At 39.4% G+C, this 20,030-nt stretch overlaps 1 protein-coding gene across 1 annotated transcript; it reads right to left on the bottom strand.

Annotated features, from left to right (window-relative positions):
• Positions 1-14,617: 14,617 nt before the first annotated feature.
• On the bottom strand, positions 14,618-18,172 carry LOC118825964 (E3 ubiquitin-protein ligase TRIM39-like). The gene is made up of 7 exons (XM_036596845.1): positions 18,046-18,172; positions 17,053-17,639; positions 16,864-16,959; positions 16,510-16,743; positions 16,267-16,414; positions 15,921-15,947; positions 14,618-15,827 (listed from the first exon to the last, which is right to left on the bottom strand). The coding sequence occupies exons 2-7, from the start codon at positions 17,635-17,637 to the stop codon at positions 15,280-15,282; spliced, it is 1,638 nt and encodes a 545-aa protein (XP_036452738.1). The 5' UTR covers positions 17,638-17,639; positions 18,046-18,172; the 3' UTR covers positions 14,618-15,279.
• Positions 18,173-20,030: the final 1,858 nt, after the last annotated feature.

The raw sequence follows: 20,030 nt of genomic DNA, 5'->3' as shown, positions 1-20,030 counted from the left end.
CTCATAGACAAATGGTCTAAAAAAGACATATGGAATGCAGATGTGATAACAAATGGCGTTTAGCAGATCAACCTGTTTCACATGTTCTAGTACCTGTTCTTCACCCTGACTCTGATGAATACATTCACTTAAGAACCCAAAATCTGTCAAAAATATCAAAACCTTGAACTGGTAAGATTAAAATATATAAAATAAATGTTCCATATCCTAAAACAATTCTGAATATTTTGATAAAAGCTAATGAAACAAACATACAGTGATAAAAATGATCTGAAACAGAAGAAGTATTTTCAGAAGTAACACTACAGTAAAATAAAATTTAGAGAGGGATACCAGTTGCACATATTCTGGATCTTATTCTTTTAGTTTTTACCTGCAGTAATTTAGCTCCTTTTAAGAAACACTGGAGAAGCTTCGCACTGGAGACTGTGTCCTGCTCAATGAACTGGATTCTGGTTATGAGTCCGTTGACTTTTGTTTCACCTGAGTGACATCAAGAGGCCACTCCCACCGTTTTTCAGGTTTTTCATGAACACTGGCCATCAAAACAGTCATCTGAGACACGCCTATGATGTATGGCTCACAAAATATACAGTAAATGATGGCGACTGTCCACAAATAATCAGGCTCAGTCAGGGAGCCATTCTCAAACTGAGCTGAAACCCTATTCAGTTTAATACAGAATAAGAGTTGTGCTTTGACTAAAGATCGTCTGGAGAGAGCTAAAAATGGTAAGTATTAGCCATTAGCCTGCTAGCTGCAGGTCACATCAAGGTTTACTTGTGTAGCACTTTTTACAGCAGATGTTGTTACAAAGCAGGTTTACAGAAAATCTGAGTCAAAGCTCCAAATGAGAGTCGCCAAAGGCAACAATGGCAAGAAAAAACTGCCTAAGAGCAAAAAAAAAAGAAACCTTGAGAGGAACCAAGACTCAAGAAGAGTAAACCCATCCTCCTCTGGTCGACACTGGACAGCAAAACAATAATACAAGAGCAAAATGAATAAAAATTAAGATGACAGATAATTTATGATCGTGAATATAGAAAAAGAAATCAGCCTGTCAATGAACAGAAGTATTTAGTTTAATCAGTAATAAATAATGACTACTGTTAGAGTCCTATCAGAGCAACAAATGAGAACTAGATTCAGTTACTGACTAGTTACAGTGTTACTGTTACAGTCAGTGTTACTGTCACTGTCTACTGTCACCGTACATTCACATTAGGAGGTGACGAGTCGCTGACTGTTACCTGAAGTTTGCCTCTTGCCTCTTTTGAGGCTACTCTTGTTGTGTGAGGGTGTGTACACTGTTGATGTGTTCTATGTATGAATTGCCATTTTGGTTAACTTATGAACTGTGGATATAAGTTTACAAGTTTATAAGCTTCTCCTCCATATTTTGAGTGATACTTAAAATAGGAACGAAATGCTGCTATGAACAAAAAGTTCAGAGGCTGCCAAAGAATTTTGTTGGAGCCAGTTTTTTAGATTGTTGCTTTAAAATGTCAAAGCTAATTACCAAAGACTTGACTAAATACATAGGTTTTAGCCTAGACTTAAAGACTGAGGCTGTGTCTGAGTCCTGAGCACTGACTGGAAGGTTATTCCAAAGTTGGGGGGCTTTGTATGAAACGGCTCTACCACCTGATGTAAATTTCTTAATTCTGGGTATTAATAGTAAGCCAGCACCTTGTGATCTAAGTAGGTGTGATGGTTCATAATAAGAGATAAGTTCACTCAGGTACTGAGCGGTGAGGCTGCTTAGAGCTTTACGTGTTAATAAAGGAATTTTGTGTTCAGTGTGGAATTTAACTTGCAGCCAAAGTAATGCAGATAAAACTAGACTACTTTCTAGTTCTTTTAAGGACTCTGGCTGCAGCATTAAGGACTATCTCAAGCTTATGTAGGTTTTTACTGGAACGTCCAAACAACAGGGCATCACAATTATCCAACCTTGAGGCATTAGCTAGTTTTTCCCCGCAGCCTGTATGTTTAATGTATTTATTGATTCAGCAGTATTTTGATGATGAAGGAAAGCTATTCTGGTAATATTGCTTATATATGCACCAAAGGACAGATCAGGATCTACTGTTACACCAAGGTTTTTCACAAATGTACCTGATGCAACTGAGAAGCTGTCAAGATTTAGTGTTAAAATCATACAGTTTGTTTCTAGTAGATTTTGGACAAAGAAAAAGAATGTTTTTTACTCTGCTTTTGGAGGATCCTACTCAACGTGGACTATCCACTGCTTTTTGTGTTTTTCACAGTCCTCAATCTTATTAAGTTGAAATGTATCATCAGGTTTGGCTGATATATACATTTGTGTACTGCAATATACTGCAATATCATGCGAATAATAGAGGTCCTAAAACAGAGCCTTGTGGAACACCATATTATACTTTTGTATGTACAGATGATTCAACATTTACAACCTGATAGTGATCAGTCAGCTAAGATCTAAATCAAGAACAAACTATTCCTGTGACTCCTACAAGCTCTTCTAGTTTGTCTAGTAGGATAGTGTGCTCTATCATATCGAATGCCACACAAATGGTTTCTCCACCCCAAATCTGCTTTTCAATAGTTTCTAGGCCTTCAAACACAAGACCTTCTGGATCACTGTTGTGTGCATCAAGAAAGTGTCTGGACACTTTTTTTAATTATATACTTAAATGTAGCGTAGAGGTTCTTTTGAAACTAATCCTGGGAGGACTAAAAAAACTTCTCCAATTGGTCTGTATAATCTTTTCACAGAGTCTGACAAAAAGCTCTCGTGATAAGAGACTACATGTTGTGCAGAAGATACTGTATCATAAAAAGCTGTTTATATGAATATTTAATACAGTTTTCTTTACAACCTCTCTGCATAAAGCAGTCCAACAGGATTGTTGTTCAAAACTCTTGCACTGTAAAATTTGAGAAGTTGATCTTACTTAAAGGAATCGAGGAAACCGGTTGCCTTGAAAATTTTAAGTAAATATAACTATTATTTTCAAGTTACGTTTCCTTTATGTCTACTACTTAAGTATACTTAATACAACGTTGTATTTACTCAGTTTAGTTGAGTTGTTCCTACTTTAAAAAAGCATGTAAATGTAAATTGTCATTCCTAAGTGTTGGCAACTTATATAGCCCAAGTTAATTTGACTTGACAAAAGAGTCCTGTTTACTTAATAGGATTTAGGAAACCGATTGCCTTAGAAAAATAAAGTAAGCATAACAAAGAATTGTAAGTCAGCAGTACTTTTTTATTTTTTTCCATTCTGCACACCTCAGCCTAAAGTGTTTGTGGAAACACATACAATTTTACAAACAAAACATCCACATTTAAGACAACTGAAGTATTTTAAAAGTCTTAAAACAAAAGTTTTAATCTAAGCCTTAGTCTTAATCTTTGTTCCTGACTTTGCTAATGAATGGCTCATTTGGCACAGTTTATGTAACAGAAACAAATGTTCAGCGATGTTTAATGCATTTAACTAAGCTCAACGTTTCCACTAGCTTAGCTATAAGTGCTAAACAAAAACTAAAAGGCGGCTGATAACATTGATGACTCCTGATGATCCTGAAATTTAACTGCATTTCAACGAACTGCATACTCAAGTCCAACTACTTCAGAACCTAACAACTATAGTAACCAGACAGCAAAGCTGTGACCATCTGAACTTTGAAGAGAATTTAGCAAATTTAGCAAAAATCTCTCTTTTCTTCTTCATTAAAACATTAAGGTAGTACATTTATACTATGACACAATGCACAGTGCTCTTTCTATTTGAAAAGAGAATAGAAATCCATCTACTTTTTACTTAGGCTTCAAATAATTTTAACACTTTAAGAGTAGTGTGTCCCACAAACAAAAAACTCAGAAAGTAGGCATCAAGGTCTGTTTCTCCATTTCCAGAAGAGATGAAATTAATTATAACACTAAACTAAAAGTTTTTACTTAAACTTAAAGCTAATTTAGGTTCAAGGATGGCCTTGAACATTCAACCTGTATCACTCAAATGAAACATAAGACAATCAAAATCTGACTGACTGTAAATGTCAGTAAGAATCACACTGTGGCTTTAAGTTGTAAATATGTAAAACACTGAACAGTCCAATCAAGTATCTAGGAATCTGCTATCTAAATATGCCAGCCGTACATACCTGCTGCCTACTGCAAAAGTGCATTTTTCAAGCTCTGAAGTTTTGGGCTCAGTTTACCTACTCCCAGGTTCAGCATCACCCTCTGAATGAAGTCAAAGGTGTTCTTTGGTCTTTTGGGATAGTCCAAATGAAGGTTGTAAATCAGTCCAAAAGTCAGGCAAATAGCTTGAGCGTGGCTTTCAATGTTATCCATAACGATGCTACTTTCCAGTATGATGCCAATGCTGAATGGCTCAAGGTGCAGGGCATTTGGATCTGGTTGCTGGCTGTCTTCAGGCACAACAGTCAATATCCCAACAGGAATCTGGGCGATATCTGTGAGTGCATCTGAATCCTGCAGACAAAAATAAAGGTTTTAAATATAAGGTTTAATTTAAGGTTAAATTTATCCTTGCAAAGACCTTCATCGGTAAAACCTAAACCTTTTATGTAATACTTACAACAAAGACTTTAAAAAAAATCACTGCCATCATCCCCGAGAAATACTGGAAGACAACGTAGGACAGCAGTTCGCATTGCTACAACATCATGGGTCTACAAATGAGGGAAGAATAAACCAAGAATAAGCATTTTCTTCTCAAAGAAAAAAGGGGAAAAAATGGGCTTTTCCTTAAACAATAATTGTGGTTTTATATGGTTTGTTATCAAGAAATCCCATTAAAACCTGAAATCAAATAATGAACTGATCTACTCCAAAAGTATTGTTGGTGTTTTCACTGTCTTGTGTAACTTGTTTGTCTTTGCCCATTGGGCGCCATTGTTTGGCAAAGACTATTAAAAAGCGAGAAACATTACACAGCGCAACAATTAGTCAATTTGCTTTTAATATTTTTTGGAAAACAATGGTGCTCTATGACAATTCATGGTCAGTTTTCATGTTAGTAATTTGTTGACAATAACAAAGCTATAGAAAAACTAACAAATCTAAACCTTAAAGGAAAAACAGCTTCATCTTAAAAGACTTAATCTTAAAGAAGGGATTGGATCACCGTCATAAAAAAAAGTAATAACTTTCACAATTCCTAAAATTGCTTACCTTCATTTCAACCTGGGCAAGGATCTCTGCAAGTGTCCTGCCAACAATTCCTTTCTTGGATTTAAAGATCTCAAGTAATCGTGGGCTGTGGCGGTCCAAGGACTCAAAAAAGTCTTGTTCAAGATCTTTACTTGCCACCCTTGTGAACTCTGCTAAAACCTTTCAGCACAAAACACAAAGACAGCTATAATTTGTTTTACACCACCAAGTTTTGGTAGAGACATAAACAGTGAACATTGTTATTTGTATGCTTTATTTTATTTACATTAAATACATTTGTTAACATACCTGCTGTTTTCTGAAAAGTGCTGGCCAGCATTCCAACATGCGTTTCACTGGAGGCTGCTCTTCTACAATTTCTTTCCGTCTCAATGAGAAGGTCTGGTTCATCAGCTGACTCACAAGTGCTGCATTTGGTGTCCTTTTCTTCATTTCATTTTCAAGCAATTGTCTGGACTTTTCCAGTGCTGATGCATCCTGACCCTGTTTGTCTCACTTCTCCTGGGTTTCTTCAGGTTTTTTGAAGGTGGCTCTCCATCTGGATTCTGCCGTGTTCTCTTGTTACTATTGACTGACACATCTGCCATTCCACATCTACGAAGTTTGGAACGAAGATTACCCATTTTGAATTTTAAACTATTCTTCCATCCGTGGCATCCTGTGCTTGACCCTGGCTCAGCAAGGCAAGGGTGCTTAGAAATGAGTGCCTTAGCAACTTCAGTAAAGTGTTCATCTTGTGGATAAGCAGAGTACTTGTACATCTCCTCAGCAATTTTCTGCAGGATGTCATGTTTCATGTCTCGTGAAACTGACATGAGTCTGCCATCTCTCATGTAAATTTGGTTTCCCTGTCTCAGTCTATATTCAATATCCACAGAGAAAGAAGGCACCTCAAATGTAGAAGGCCACTGTTCACATAAGGTCAGCTCACTGCGAGGCAGTATCTCTGTGTCAGATGAACTGGCTGAAGACAGTGTACTTGAAGACATTGTGCTAGCTGAAGACAATGTTAAAATTACACTTTCCAGAGCGATAATCTTTAGAGTTGCTCTATTAGGCAATTCACTTATATCTGTGAGGTTGCAAAAAGCATTGTTGAAATCTGGGTCTTCATAGTGAAGCATGAAGTCAAACTGCAGATTCAGCTGATTTTTCAACTTAGTTATGAGTTCTTCCACATTATGAGGTCTCTCACAGCGAGTTACTTTTCGGATGTCATTTTCACCAACTATTACCCTCACTGGCCAAGATTGGTCCATAGTTCTGTAAGAATGAAAATAATGACATCAGCACAAAATGTAATGCTTCAAGGTAACAAACAGTTTGCCCTTCACTCTGTAGACAGACAGGGGAAAGACATCATTAAAGTCTTTCAGTTGGGTTACAAGCAAACATGAACTTTTGCAGACTTCATAAGATCTAAGGTGCTCGTGGTACCATGCAAGCATCTGTCTACAAATAAACAAAACACTTGTATCCACAACCAAAATCTTCTGAATCTGCCTGAATTCTGGAAGGCCTGCACATGAGCCTACAGATACCATCATGTCAGCTGCATACTTAATACCATCTATGGTGACAGATGCTGCTGCAAGGACTGTGTTTTGAAGTGCACATCTTGCAAACAATTGCTGCTGCACACTGTCTGGAAAGGAAGAAATCATGACATTCTCCACTTTGCCCAGCTCCAATGCTGGTTTAAAAAATGAAACAGAATCCAAATGGTAAGCCACCATCTTCTGATGCCTATCAGCTAATGTCAAAGGAACATTTTTGAAATTGTGTGCTTCATGAATGACTCTTTTGAAGAACTTGTGTTTCCCTTCGAACCTCATCGTCCAGACATCCACAAGTGGCCCAAAGACTTGAATAAGATGGGGATAATGCTCCATGTAATGGTGCTTGGGACGGAGTCTGTAATTTGGGAATGCCTTCTGAAGTAAAGCCCTATGCTCAGACAACTTGAAATCCAGATAGTGGAGTGTCTCCTCAGTAAACCTAGTACACATGACCAATTCAAGCACATCTTTCAAGCACATTATAACCTCCCATGACTCATCTCCCTCAGGGACATAGTGACCAATCAGGAGGGAAGGCAGTCTGATCAGGCTCCAATTTTCATGGCCATTACCTCCAATGGTCTCTTTGGTATTAAATGTTTTAGAAATCATTTGAGGCTGGTTGGTTTTGTCTGAATGTGTATAGGGAAATTCCTTTATGGCACTGTTCAGCATCCCCAGAGTGAAAAACTTTTTTTCGATCAAGTCCTTGCAAAGACACAATTCATAAGGAATGACACCTTCAAGCAAATCATGGAGAATGTCAGGAGGAAATCCATCAACAGCATGAAACTGCTATAGGTTATCACTCAGAGGACAGCTCCCTTTCACGCCATATTGTTTTGCAAACTGAGTATTCTGCTGGACTTCCTGAACATGCCGGTCATGGTCTTGTTTTGTTCTTAAGCAAAAGTAACCAGACCCAACTTCTTTATCTTGTATTTCCTGTCGTGTACCCATGCAAAAGCGGCACATCTTATCAGATATGAAACTTTCTTGGAATCCTGCCAATGAATGAGCAGCCAAATTGTCTGCTGCAATATACAAAACGGTTCCTTTGACACTTTCTCCCAGTTTTTCCCCATATACACCATGCTTCTCAAGAAGTACCAGATCCTGAAGCAGTGGACGAAGGACTTCAGAGTACCCACACTGTTTGCCTGTGTTTACCTTGCAAAGAAGGGCTAACTGTATTGAGTTGAGGGAAGATCGAAATTTGGGGGGTAGATTTCCAAGTACCCAATACACTGCACAAATTTGGTGCTTCTTTTTAGAGGTGCCCAGCAGGTTTGCAATCTCAAAGTCATCGATGTAAAGACACAAGGCAATTCTGAAACTTTCTTCCATTAGTAAGGTATTTTCTTTGAAACGTGAACCATCCCTGAAACTACTGTATCCTTGTAAATCACTACTGTCAACATTGAGAGCTTTGTCCAAGATGTCATCTTTGTTTAACAAAGCCTGAAGCATTTTAAGGACAGGTACGTAGACAACCGACTGCTTGTCAGTTGTAATGAACTCTACAGGTTCCACGATTTTAAATTCATGTACAATGTAGGAGGCTCTTTTGCATGAAGTGGAGAGGGAACCTCCTTTCTGAGTGTGTTTCATAATTACATTGCTCTCTGAGACTGCATTTGCTATTTCTGTAGCTACAGACATGTCAGCATCAGGACAGTGATTTAGGAGTACTCTCTGAATAGCAGAAAAAAGTAAAGGTTTTGAGAGGTCCATTATCTGGTTTATTTCCTGTATTACATCTTGCAACGCAGTCTCAGATATGCTAAGTATTGTCCGCATTCTAAGGAAAAGGGCTGCCAAATTATGCTTAAGCTGACACTGCAAGTCATCAATATTGTCATCATTAAAATCATCATCATCTTTAAAATCATCCGTCTCTTCTGTGCCTCTCTGATTTTCAGTTTGAGCAACTTCCACCACATTTTCAGTATGTGTTAAGATTCCTGGTTTAAACTGCAACTTGCTGTGCATCTCTCGGCCATCATGGCTCCTGCTTTTATGGGCATTAAATGTGGTATAGACACGGGTTTCAAAATGGCAATGCTGGTAGGGGCACTGGACTTTTTGGCGCATCCGAATATGTGTACGTTAATGTGAAAAAAAAATCTTTTTCTGTGCATGGCTCTTCAAAGTCACAAAGTTGACAGTGGAACACAATTTTTGTGGCATCACTAGGATTGTCATTGATCTGAGAATGCACTGTTGATAGATGAACCTTCAGTGCATTAAAGGACCTAAACGTGCAAAGGCACTCTATATGAAGACATGGTACTGGCACCGTTCTTGTGTGACCACCATGTTTCAATCTATAATGTCTAAGTAGGTGCCCTCTCTTTTCAAACGCAAACTTGCAAAACTTACATGTCCACTGCATTTGTGTTAGCTCTTCGTCTTGAAGCTGCAAAGAAGAACATCATCTCAAATACGGATTTAAAGTCATGTAGATTTAAAACAATGTAAGAACAGCTATTCACATGTGAAGTAAAGTGTGTTCCATAAAACAATCATTATTGTGCTTACATAAACATTGGCTAAGGTTTTCTTTAAATTTTAAAAGTAAATACAAAAGTTTTTAGCGATATGACGAAAATTAATTTATTTCACATAACGAGGGGAAACTCGGGGTGATATACTGAGAATCACTACTGTAGTCAGGTTTTTTTTTGAAAAGGAACCAGTTGGGTGTTATTCATCTTTTAAGAGGATGAAGTTGGCTTCGTATTCGCCAGCTTCTTAATCGACTTTTCCATTCCACGGACTCTGACAGAATTGAAGAGTCAACTACAAGCATTTCGACCATTAAAGCCGTTGACCATGAGTTGACCCCGACTCTCAATCGTGTTTGAGTTGAAGTACTGTCTCTCCATTACTACGCGGGTGCACAAATAGCTCGTTAGCTAACTACGTGCGGCAAGCGTTAGCGCACATTTTTTCGGAAATATGCCTATCAAATTATCACTTCAAGTTAATTTAATAAAAACACATCTTAATAAAATTGAACAGAAGAGAAATCATGGACGTGTAGGCTAGGGTTTTCTGTGTCTATGTGGCGTATCAGCTAGGTAGTTAGCGTCAATGTTAGTCAAATTTAGCATTAGCCTATCATGAATTTACTTTCGGTTTATCAAAATAAACAGAAAATATGGACTGCGAAAATGCAGTTGTGAGTAATGAAACCATAGCTAACAAATTTGAATGAGTATTTAGTTTGAATAACTTACCTAAAGACTCAGAACTGGTTCTGCTTCCCACGTGTAAGTCCAATGTCTGGAAGGTTCTCCTGCATCGCTCCTCTTGACATGCGCACTGCAGAGCTCGAGAGTGTCGAGTGTAGTTTAACTTACTCAAATGTGTTTAGTTTTAGAAGTCTTTCATATAAAATGAGCACATTACTTAAATTACATGAGTTGAATCACTAGGATAGTATGAAATAAGTAAAGTTCACTAATGTTATTTAAGTAAGGAGTAGTGTTACCTTTTACAGTGTGGTGTAACAGGGGTCACCCACAGGTGGAATTAAACCCAGGCCTCCAGTTATGGGAGACCAAAGTGTTGAACCACCAGCTGTGGGCAGCAAGGGACCTCAATTGCAGAGCACAAGAACAGATGGCAGTGAAAAACAAAATGAACAGTGTAACTAAACAAAGTTTAGAAATGCTGGTGCCAAAGAGAAACCTTAACTAAAACTACTCCAAAGAGAAGAAACCAAGAAACACCCCATACTGGGATTAAACCATGGCCTAGAGGATCACTGACCAGTGAGCAGTCAACTGAGCTACAATGCCACTAAAAACCCAAAAGAATGTCCACATTCTCAAGAAAGGAAGGGAGAATTGACCAATGACTCAATCTTTCATTTTATTAATTCTTTAAAAAAAAAAAAAACTTACATTGTTGTTAAAAGTGACTCAAGACAGGCTTAGACAGACCAGGAGAAAACTCAAAGACTTGAGAGCAGTTACCCAAATGCTGGATTGATCAATCAATAGGTGGACATAGCATGCAATCTCATAAAACAGAATAAAGAGCCACTCTTAAGTAGAGCCCAACTTACCGGTTGTCTCTGATTACTTAAAGGTGGCTCACTGCTCCCACCTAGTGGTGGCATTGGGTGAAACTACAGGACGGGTGACAGGGACTGACCTGTCACAAGGTCCTGATCACAAATTTGTTGAATCCATGGAAACAGACCAAAAGGTATATTATTAATAAGCCAATTGAGAGAGTTTGAAAAACTGTAATATGAAGCTGTCCATCTTCACCCTTGACAATAATTAAAGCCAAGAAATTCCCCTTTGCTTTTTGAATACTCAGTACTTAGCCTGATGTTCCTATTGTTGTGATTAAGATCAATCATGAAAAAGCACATGTTCCTCCTCTGATCCTGTCTAGATCAGTAAAATATCAACCCACCCCACTGTTGTATTTTATCCTTATACAAGAAACATCATTGGTAAAACAATTTTGCCATAAGCCCAGAAATAGATTAGAAAATTAGAGGCAAAACAGCTGGCCACAGCAGTGCCCTGAACCTGAAGAAAAATCCGCTTCCAGGCCAACTTGGAGATATAATCCCTATAGTGGGTCCTAGGATGACCCCAGAGTCTTTTCCCCATAGGCTGTGCCTGGTAAACCCCCACCGGGAGGCATCCAGGGGGCATCTTAATCAGATGCCCAAACCACCTCACCCGGCAAAGAAAGCTCATTTCTGCCGCTTGTATGCATAATCTCATTCTTTCGGTCATTACCCACAGCTCAATACCACAGGTGAGGGTTTGATGTAGACCAACCAGTAAACAGAGAGCTTTGCCTTACGGCTTAGCTCCCTCTTCACCACTATGACTTGCAAAACATGTAGCATCTTGGTTATATGATGTCTACTAAATGTTAACTGTACTAAATGTTTACTGTGGAAGTTCACAAATAGATAATCAGGCTCTGTCCTCTTGTGCATCTGAGGGAGCAAATAAAAAGTGGGAATCTGGGAAAAGGAACACCATAAAAAAGTCATGCTCCTGGTGATCCGTCTCCACAGCTGTAGGTATCAATCCCTGTAGGTTCCTCTTTGATCTCATACTTGTCCTTTAATTTTTCTGGACATCCTAAAACAGTTTGAGAGATGATCCTCAGTTTTAAACATTGAACTGGAATTATAATCAGTGGTGCTGGAGTTTTTACCATCACTGAGGTAGGGAGAAAAGTATGGATAGATGTTCTCGGTAAAAGACTGACCAGTGAAAGAGTAGATGTGTGGGGAGCCTGATTCAAGGAGAGAAGGACAGGGAGAGAATCAAGAGCTTTGTATTCAGTTTCATTTCTCAGACTCGCTGACCAGTGTCCGCTCTCAGGACTGCCTATAATCTCTACCTTCCTGTTAATGGACTCTCTGGTCACTCCTAACTCCCAATCAGTCTTCCCCTTGACCCGCACCTCTCCCAGAGGAGAACCTCTCCTTTCCCAGAACACAGATACAAGTTCCAGATGAGTCTTAACGTGGGACACCACAGCAGTCCAGAGATGAATATGTGAACACATAGAACAGAATTATTATGTCTTACAAAATGGACAGTGGCAGCTATCATGGCTCATGGTGGACACATGCTGAACAACAGGAAGCGCCTTCAGCTTTAGCACTTATTTATAAGAGAAGTTGTAGCATTAGACTTGACCAGTTTCACGGTTTCACCCTTGTTCTGGTTTCCAGGTCCTTCAAAGTTTCTGTACATGAGTGATGTGACTGTCCTCATCAATACAGTCACAGTTCAGTCGGCTCTGCTAAGCTGTTTGTTAAATACAGGTTTTGGTCCTGAATGCTTGTTTTTTAGAGACCCAGTTTGTCTGGTTACTAATTATTCTTTGTGCTAAGAAATATAATACAGTGCAAAAGTCCTCCAAGAAAATTGTTGAAAACAATTTATATATACAGTAAGCATGTTTTTGATAGATATGAACTATATAATATTATACACATCAAGATTATATGACATTAGAATGAATTTAAATTGTAACCTGAATGTATTCATTAAAGTTATTAACTTGCCAGCTAGAAGTTTGGTTCTTGAATACTTGCTGCACTCCATCCATCACACAAATTAGTTCAATTTCATCCATTTAATGTAATGAAGGACTAATTAGATAAACCAGATAGTGGATTATAGCTGGAAATGCTGGACATCCTTGAGGGCAGCTTTTGAAATGGTTAAACTAACACACACACAGAATTTGTTTATTTGTATTTATTCTAACATTAGTGCACCCAGGACCGATTCTGGGCTCTTTGGTGGAGGGGCTCATCAGCGCTGGTTTGCTTTCACACACAAGAATTCCATCCGGGCCATGGATCCATTGTGCAGCTCCATACATCACTTTTCGGTGCGCAGGTTTGCAAAACGATCAGCACGAACTTCACCTGTTTGCTGCTTTTTATTATTGTCCTTGGATAAAACCACTCAAGCGGTGAAGAACAGGGCTGTTTGTCCACAACACACCTTTCTTGCCATCTCTGAACCTTAAAAGGTAAAGCAATGTGATAATATGAACATGATAAATTAATAGCTTCCACATGCTCAGCAGACCACACCAGAGCTCGCTGAAGCTCTGTATTTCTGTGAACCACCAGGACTGAAGTCTGGGGCTGAATCCGAAAAGCTTTGCCTTACTAAATAGTATAACAGAATAGAACACCACAGACAGAGTTCATTGATCACACATTAATCTTATAAAAATGGACAACAATAAAATAAGCAAAACAATTTCATATATATATAATTATCATTTATGTATATTTTTTAATATAAAAAACAGTGGTGGGAAAAGGCGAATAATTTAAAAAAGTACATGAGGAAGATGCAGAATAAGCTCCTATTATGAGCATATTGTGGTACTGCAACCAGACTTAAGACTCTGGGCCAATTGGAGAATTACAGAATGCCTTGCGCCTCTACGCAGCCGTATTAAGTCTAATGTGTTACATGTTTTAGCAGAAATGTGTGTATGTGTTGTTTGGGTAAATTATGCTCTTTTCAGTTAAACTGGTGTGTGTTTTGAAGTGTTCCTCTTTGAGATGCTTTGCTGTTGGTGGCTTTCCCTCTATTTTCACATGTGTCAGTCCCTTCTCTGTTTGCCTCAATACAGAGCATTTCCTGAAGCAGAAAATGGCTGACTCTAATGCTACATATGTGTCAGAAGTGGGATGCTTTTTCTACTTCAGGTGATGGCACCGACATTACATCATTGTGGGAACCCAAGCAAGAGAAAAGCATTCTGAAAAACCACAAGCACAATCAAGATGAAAGAAGCTGCATTCAGGTTCATTTCTCTTGGGTGACATAATGAGACCATTCCCACCGTTTCAGCACGACAGCTTAATGCACTTGCACGATTTGGCCACCAGGTGGGAGATGTTTGTCATTTACCATTTGTCTAAACATATTCAACTAAAACGATCTGGATCAGCACACGAACATGCAACAATTAGCAGTAGGAATGCATTTAAGGTACTACAATATGTTTTACATACTTTACAATACATTCAGCACTTTTTAAGCTCATTATCCATTGTTTGACTTTTAAAAATGGATAAATACGTGTTAATATCAATGAATTTTCAAAATGTTTGGAACTAAATGTTCCCACAAAAAAGTGTAAATCTTCATGGCTACATCCAAGATAATGCTGGCTTATAAGTATCTGCAGTTTGAAGGTTGATGTTCAATTTTAAATCAGGTACAAACACAGTTCCAGAAAAGTCTGGACAGTATATGAAATACTAATAAAAACAGAAAGCAGTGATTATTAAATTCTGTTTGATCTTTATTAGATTGCAAATGGTACAAAAACACAATGTTTGATGCTTTACCTTCTTAACTTTATTGTTTGTTGTAAATATAAACTCATTCTAAAAATAACTGGGATCTAACAGTCCTAAACTAAAGAAGCAAAACCTGGACACCAAACACGTCAACAAACTTGGCTGATTGACTATATTTGTGTTAAGAGGAAAATCATGTAAATTTAATTATTTGTAAAACTAGTCCTTAAGTGAGAAGCTCAACCAGCCGGTAGACGTTCATAATTTCTGATCTGAGGGCAAATCTGGAAAACAAAGCTATAAAAAGTTGTTCAGTGTGATCTGAATAGCAGAATTAACCCCCCAGTATTTTCAGTAGAAGTGTTTCACTGTGTGCACATTAAAGGGATGCAGAGCCACAGAGTTTACAGTGTAACCAGGAAGGCTTTGAGACGACACATACGAGACTGGCGGCTCGGTTAAATCATCTTTTTAAATTATATAATAAAAGAATAATTTGAAGCACCTTTAACACAAAGTAACCGTTTAAAGCTACTGATTCATTTATTTATTATATTCTTATTTGTTCATTCATTCATTAATACCATAAACTGTGTTAAGATTTGAAATTTGAAAGAAAATATGCTTTTATTCATGCTCTGAAATGTCAGAGTACAAAGTTTCCTCTGACTCAGTGAAGTGTTTTACTGTAGAGAAGAGCCTCATTTATCATGATCAACAGGTGTGATGATCAGCGGTGCTGAGTTTTTACCTCCATCATCGTCAAAGGGGCTGAAATATGGATAGAGTTTCTCAGTGAAAGACTGACCAGTGAAAGAGTAGATATGAGACCTGGCCTCAACATCATAGAAGGAGACCAGACCCTCCTCATAATCCACAAACACCCCCACCTTCTGGGGAGCCTGTTTCAACGAGAGGGGGACAGAGGGAGAGTCCAGAGCCTCATATTCAGTCTCAGTCCTTAGCCACACAGTCCAGTATCCATCCTCAGGACTCAGTGTAATCCCCCCCTTCCTGTTACTGGACTCTGTGGTCACTCCTAATTCCCACTCAGTCTTCCCGCTGACCTGAACCTCATAGTAAAATCTCCCTGAGGAGAACCCCTCCTTTCCCAGAACACAAGGACACTCATCAAACCTCTCTGAGTTTTCAGGGAGATTCTGCTCTGTGTCTCCATCTGTCACTTGTTTCCCATCATCAGACAGAATAAGATTAGGATTTGCTGTATCAGGATCCAGAGTCACATCAACTGAGAGAGAAAAAAACAAGTAATTTCAGAAGTGTATCGCATATAGTAATACAGACACACATATATTTATTTATGTAATTCTTGTGCATAAACCTGCATATTGTTGAACTGCTTTTAGTTCTGTTTGGAGAGAAACAACAGACAATATCATTACAATAATCATTATAATAATTTTACATTTTGTTTCTTTTAATGCTTGAAATAAAATAGATTACATTTAAAACAACTAAATTAATATTAAATACTTCATGTAATCCAAAATATCAAAATACCAAAATTAACACTAATTTTAAAGGACAGCATAATGAAAGGATAATTTTTAATAGAGAATAATGCAAAATTACAGTTTTAAATGAACCATTTACCAAGCATAGATATTATTATCAGGATTTTGAAGACATTTTTTATCACAAGTTCTCACCGATCAGTAGATACTCACCAATCGCCACAAACTTCTCCATCTCATTACTGACTGATTCCCGAAGCCAAGACAGAGCTCTCCTCAGAGTCTCCACCCTCAGATGAGTGTTAATCCTGACGTCAGTCCAGTTCTTGGTGTGTGGACGGCTGCAGAGGGACGGGTAAACCTACAGTCCAGCAGGAGAGAGGAGAAACCCCTCAGCATGGGGAGTGCTGTCCTGTGATGGACTGCATTACTACTGAGAAACAGAGGGACTCTGACCTGTAGGAGGTGGAGGTGGTCCTCAGTGTGGGAGAGCTGCTCCAGCTCAGTGTCTCTCCTCTTTAGCTCAGTGATTTCCTGCTCCAGCTCTTTAATGAACTCTTCAGCCTGCCTCTCTGCTGCTTTCTGCTTCTCCTCCATCACCTCAAGCAGCTCCGCCTGGCTTCTCTCAATGCAGCGCAGCAGAGCTCTGAAGACCTCCTCACTGTCTGCTTTCTCCTCCTCTGTGATTTTCTAACAGGAGACAAATCAAAATTCATTATTGTAATTTTTCCACACGTATGTATTTCCTAGCAGTTCTGCTGATGTGTCACGATGAACAAACAGTACTTATACGCCATTGTTAAGACTCACTTTATTGAGTTTTACAGAGTGTTTGATTTCCTCAATCTTCTTCAGTCGGTCCTGGATCATCTGCTGAACTTCTACCTGTGTCTTCACCAGCTGAGTCTGTGACAAATTGTCACACACTTATACAAACCAATCATTAATTTAGAGTAAATGAGATGCTTCCGTTTTAGCTAAAATTCTTTAATTCCTCACCTTCCTCTCTCCACTCTCCTCCTCTATAGGAACAGTGCTGTGAGTCTTGTGGTCTGTCTCAGTGCAGAACTGACACACACTCGTCTGGTCGTCTCTACAGAACAGCTCCAGGGGTCTCTCATGTTTCTGGCAGATGTAGTCCTCCAGGTTCTCCACAGCGTCCATCAGTTTGTGCTTCTTTAATGAAGTTACTCTCTGATGAGGCTCCAGGTGAGTCTCGCAGTAAGAGGTCATACAGATCAGACAGGACTTCAGAGCTGGACTCTTCTTTTCACTGCAGATGTCACAGAGCAGCTGAGAGCTGGAGGGTCGTTTCTCTGGAGCTCTGCTGGATTTCACCTGATCTGACTTCTTGAACTGAGCAGCCAGTCCAGAGATGAACGTGTTCACACACAGATCAGGCCTTTTGGAGAAATCTGTCTGACAGACTGGACACTGGCAGCGTGAACTGCTGTCCCAGCACTCTTCGAGACAGACCATGCAGAAGTTGTGTCCACATGGAGTCGTGACTGGATCAGTGAACACATCCAGACAGATAGAGCACTGGAGCTGATCTTCAGACAGGAGACTGCTGGAGGAAGCCATGACTGACGGAGAAGATAGACAGACATCATGACGGTTATTTGAGATCACAGAAAACGTCTTTATGAAATGTAGTTAACTTCATCACAACTGTGGGCCTCTCAGCCTCTTCCACCACGAGGGCACACAGCTTGTCCTGTTGCTTAATCCTGCTCCCCTGAACCAACAGACATTGCCCCAGTATGTGCTTCATATTCCAGCTGTTTAAAATGCTCTATAACCTGATCTCTGTACTGAATTCAAGCCCTCATTCTGTCAGCCTATAACAAACAACCTGAGCTTAGAAATGTAAAATACAGCTGAATCTAGTTTAACAGAACTAAAACACAAACCGCAGCTAAACAAGTTAAAGACAGAAATGTGCTGAGCAACACAAAGTCTTCCTCTGGCTTCCTGTAGAGGTTCTCTCACCTGCAGTGGTGGTAGATCCTCTAAGAACGTCTGGAGAACCTTCCAGCTGCAGACTGAGTTGAGAAAAGCTGAAGAAGCTTCAAGCTGGATGTCGATTTTAGCTGCAAGTAACTGGACTGTGTTTATGAAACAGTTTCCACTTTACTTTCGTTTCTCCACAGTGACGTCATGAGGCCACGCCCACCCTTTCCTGATGAAAGTTTGTTGCACTTGCAGGTTTTGTCCACCAGGTGGAAGACATTCACCAACAGAATTACAGAATCCTAACTTTTCTCTACATGACCAAAACATCAAATATAATCACACCACACACACACACACACACACACACACACACACACACACTCACACACACACACACTTTATAAGCTGCTGATCCTTCCATGTTGCAGGGGGAGCTGGAGCCTATCCCAGCAGTCATTGGATGGAATGCAGGATGCACCCTGGACAGGTCACCAGTCCACCAGTGACTTAAAGTGCTGTGTTTAATGTACTACCTCATTAGAACCAGTTTTTAGAACACATTAGAACCGTTTTTTGCTGGTTTCTAACTTTCTGGTTTTGATCATTTTATCCCTGAGCTGTAAAAAGATCTGAAAATGAGTTTTAAGGAATGAAGTAAAGTAAGTGTAATGCAGTATAACCATGGCTAGCTACTAGAAAAGTATTCTTCAGAGTCTAGGATCACTACTTGGTTAGTTAGACAGTGTCCCGGATTCTGACTCACCAAAAGAAATTAAACTAAAGACACAATTAGAGATGAAACGGTTACCGGTTTCACGGTAAACCGCGGTAAAATTAATGACGGTTAGTAGTACCGTTTGAACTTTAAAGTATCGTTAAAACCGCGGTCGATTACCGCGGTGTGAAAAACTCGGAGATTCTGAGATATTTCAGCCTTCTAAGAAGACCAAGTCTGACGTTTGGTCATGTTTTGGGTTTTATAAGAATGCAGAAGGAAAGTTAATTGAAGATGACCACCCTGTCTGAAGATGACCACCCTGTCTGCAGATGACCACCCTGTCTGCAGAACAGGCCGAAAGAAAATAGCGGCGAAAGGGGGCAACACATCCAACCTTACGAGTCATCTTCGCGATAACTTTAACGGAGAAGTCTGTGGACTTCGAAACAGAAGAAATGTCACTGTTTGTGTGGTTTAACTTATGTTTATGGTTCGATAATAATACAAAAGGAAGCTTTTAGCGTCAAAACAAAAAACAAACAAAAAAAAAACAATCGGTGAATCAGCTGTGAATCGACACTAAAGCTTTTAACACATTTCTGTGGAGCAGAGTCTCCAAAATGAGCTCTGAGTTAACGAGACGCTACAGAGGTTCAATCTGCGCAGCTCCCCTTTCTCGTCCCGCTTGCAGTGTTTACTGTCTGAGAAGAGAATAACACCGTCTCAAATCACTCAGTGTCCCCTACAGAGGGCGCTACTGTTCAAACACGATCATTAACAAGCAGCTGAGTTTTAAATAGGGACTTTGTAACCTATTATTAATATATTGTTATTGTGAACATTTCCTGCACTCTTTGGGTGAAGGATTTGCTATTTCATGATCCACAAAGTGCACTACATAGGGAAGATAGTGTGCTTTGGGACGGGACCTCGCGCGAGTAAACACTGTGAAAAGCAGAGTTTCAGAGATTAAACTTTAGGAGTGTTTCTGCCGCAGCTCAGATGCGCATTAATTTTGTTATGTTTTAGTTTTAAATGCTTTTAGAGGAGCAGCTCCACAGGTGAAGACACACTGTGTGAGTTCTACACTGTCTGCAGCTCACAGCGCGGTCACGCAGTTCCTCTGTGATTTTGGCTGTTTTTCCTGGTGCGCTGTGTTGATTAGGGGTTCAGCGCCACAACGGCACAATATGCTGCAGCTGCAGTTCGGACAGAAATCCCCCGAGTGCAGCACTTCTTAGAAGTAGTCATTTTCCATCAAGACCCACCTCAGAGATGGTCGAGATTTAATTCTCTATGCAGG

Source organism: Colossoma macropomum, unplaced genomic scaffold, assembly GCF_904425465.1.
Source record: "Colossoma macropomum unplaced genomic scaffold, Colossoma_macropomum, whole genome shotgun sequence".
NCBI classification, from domain to species: domain Eukaryota; kingdom Metazoa; phylum Chordata; class Actinopteri; order Characiformes; family Serrasalmidae; genus Colossoma; species Colossoma macropomum.
Note: the sequence above shows the minus strand (reverse complement) of the source record. Positions and strands in the feature narration are given on the sequence as shown.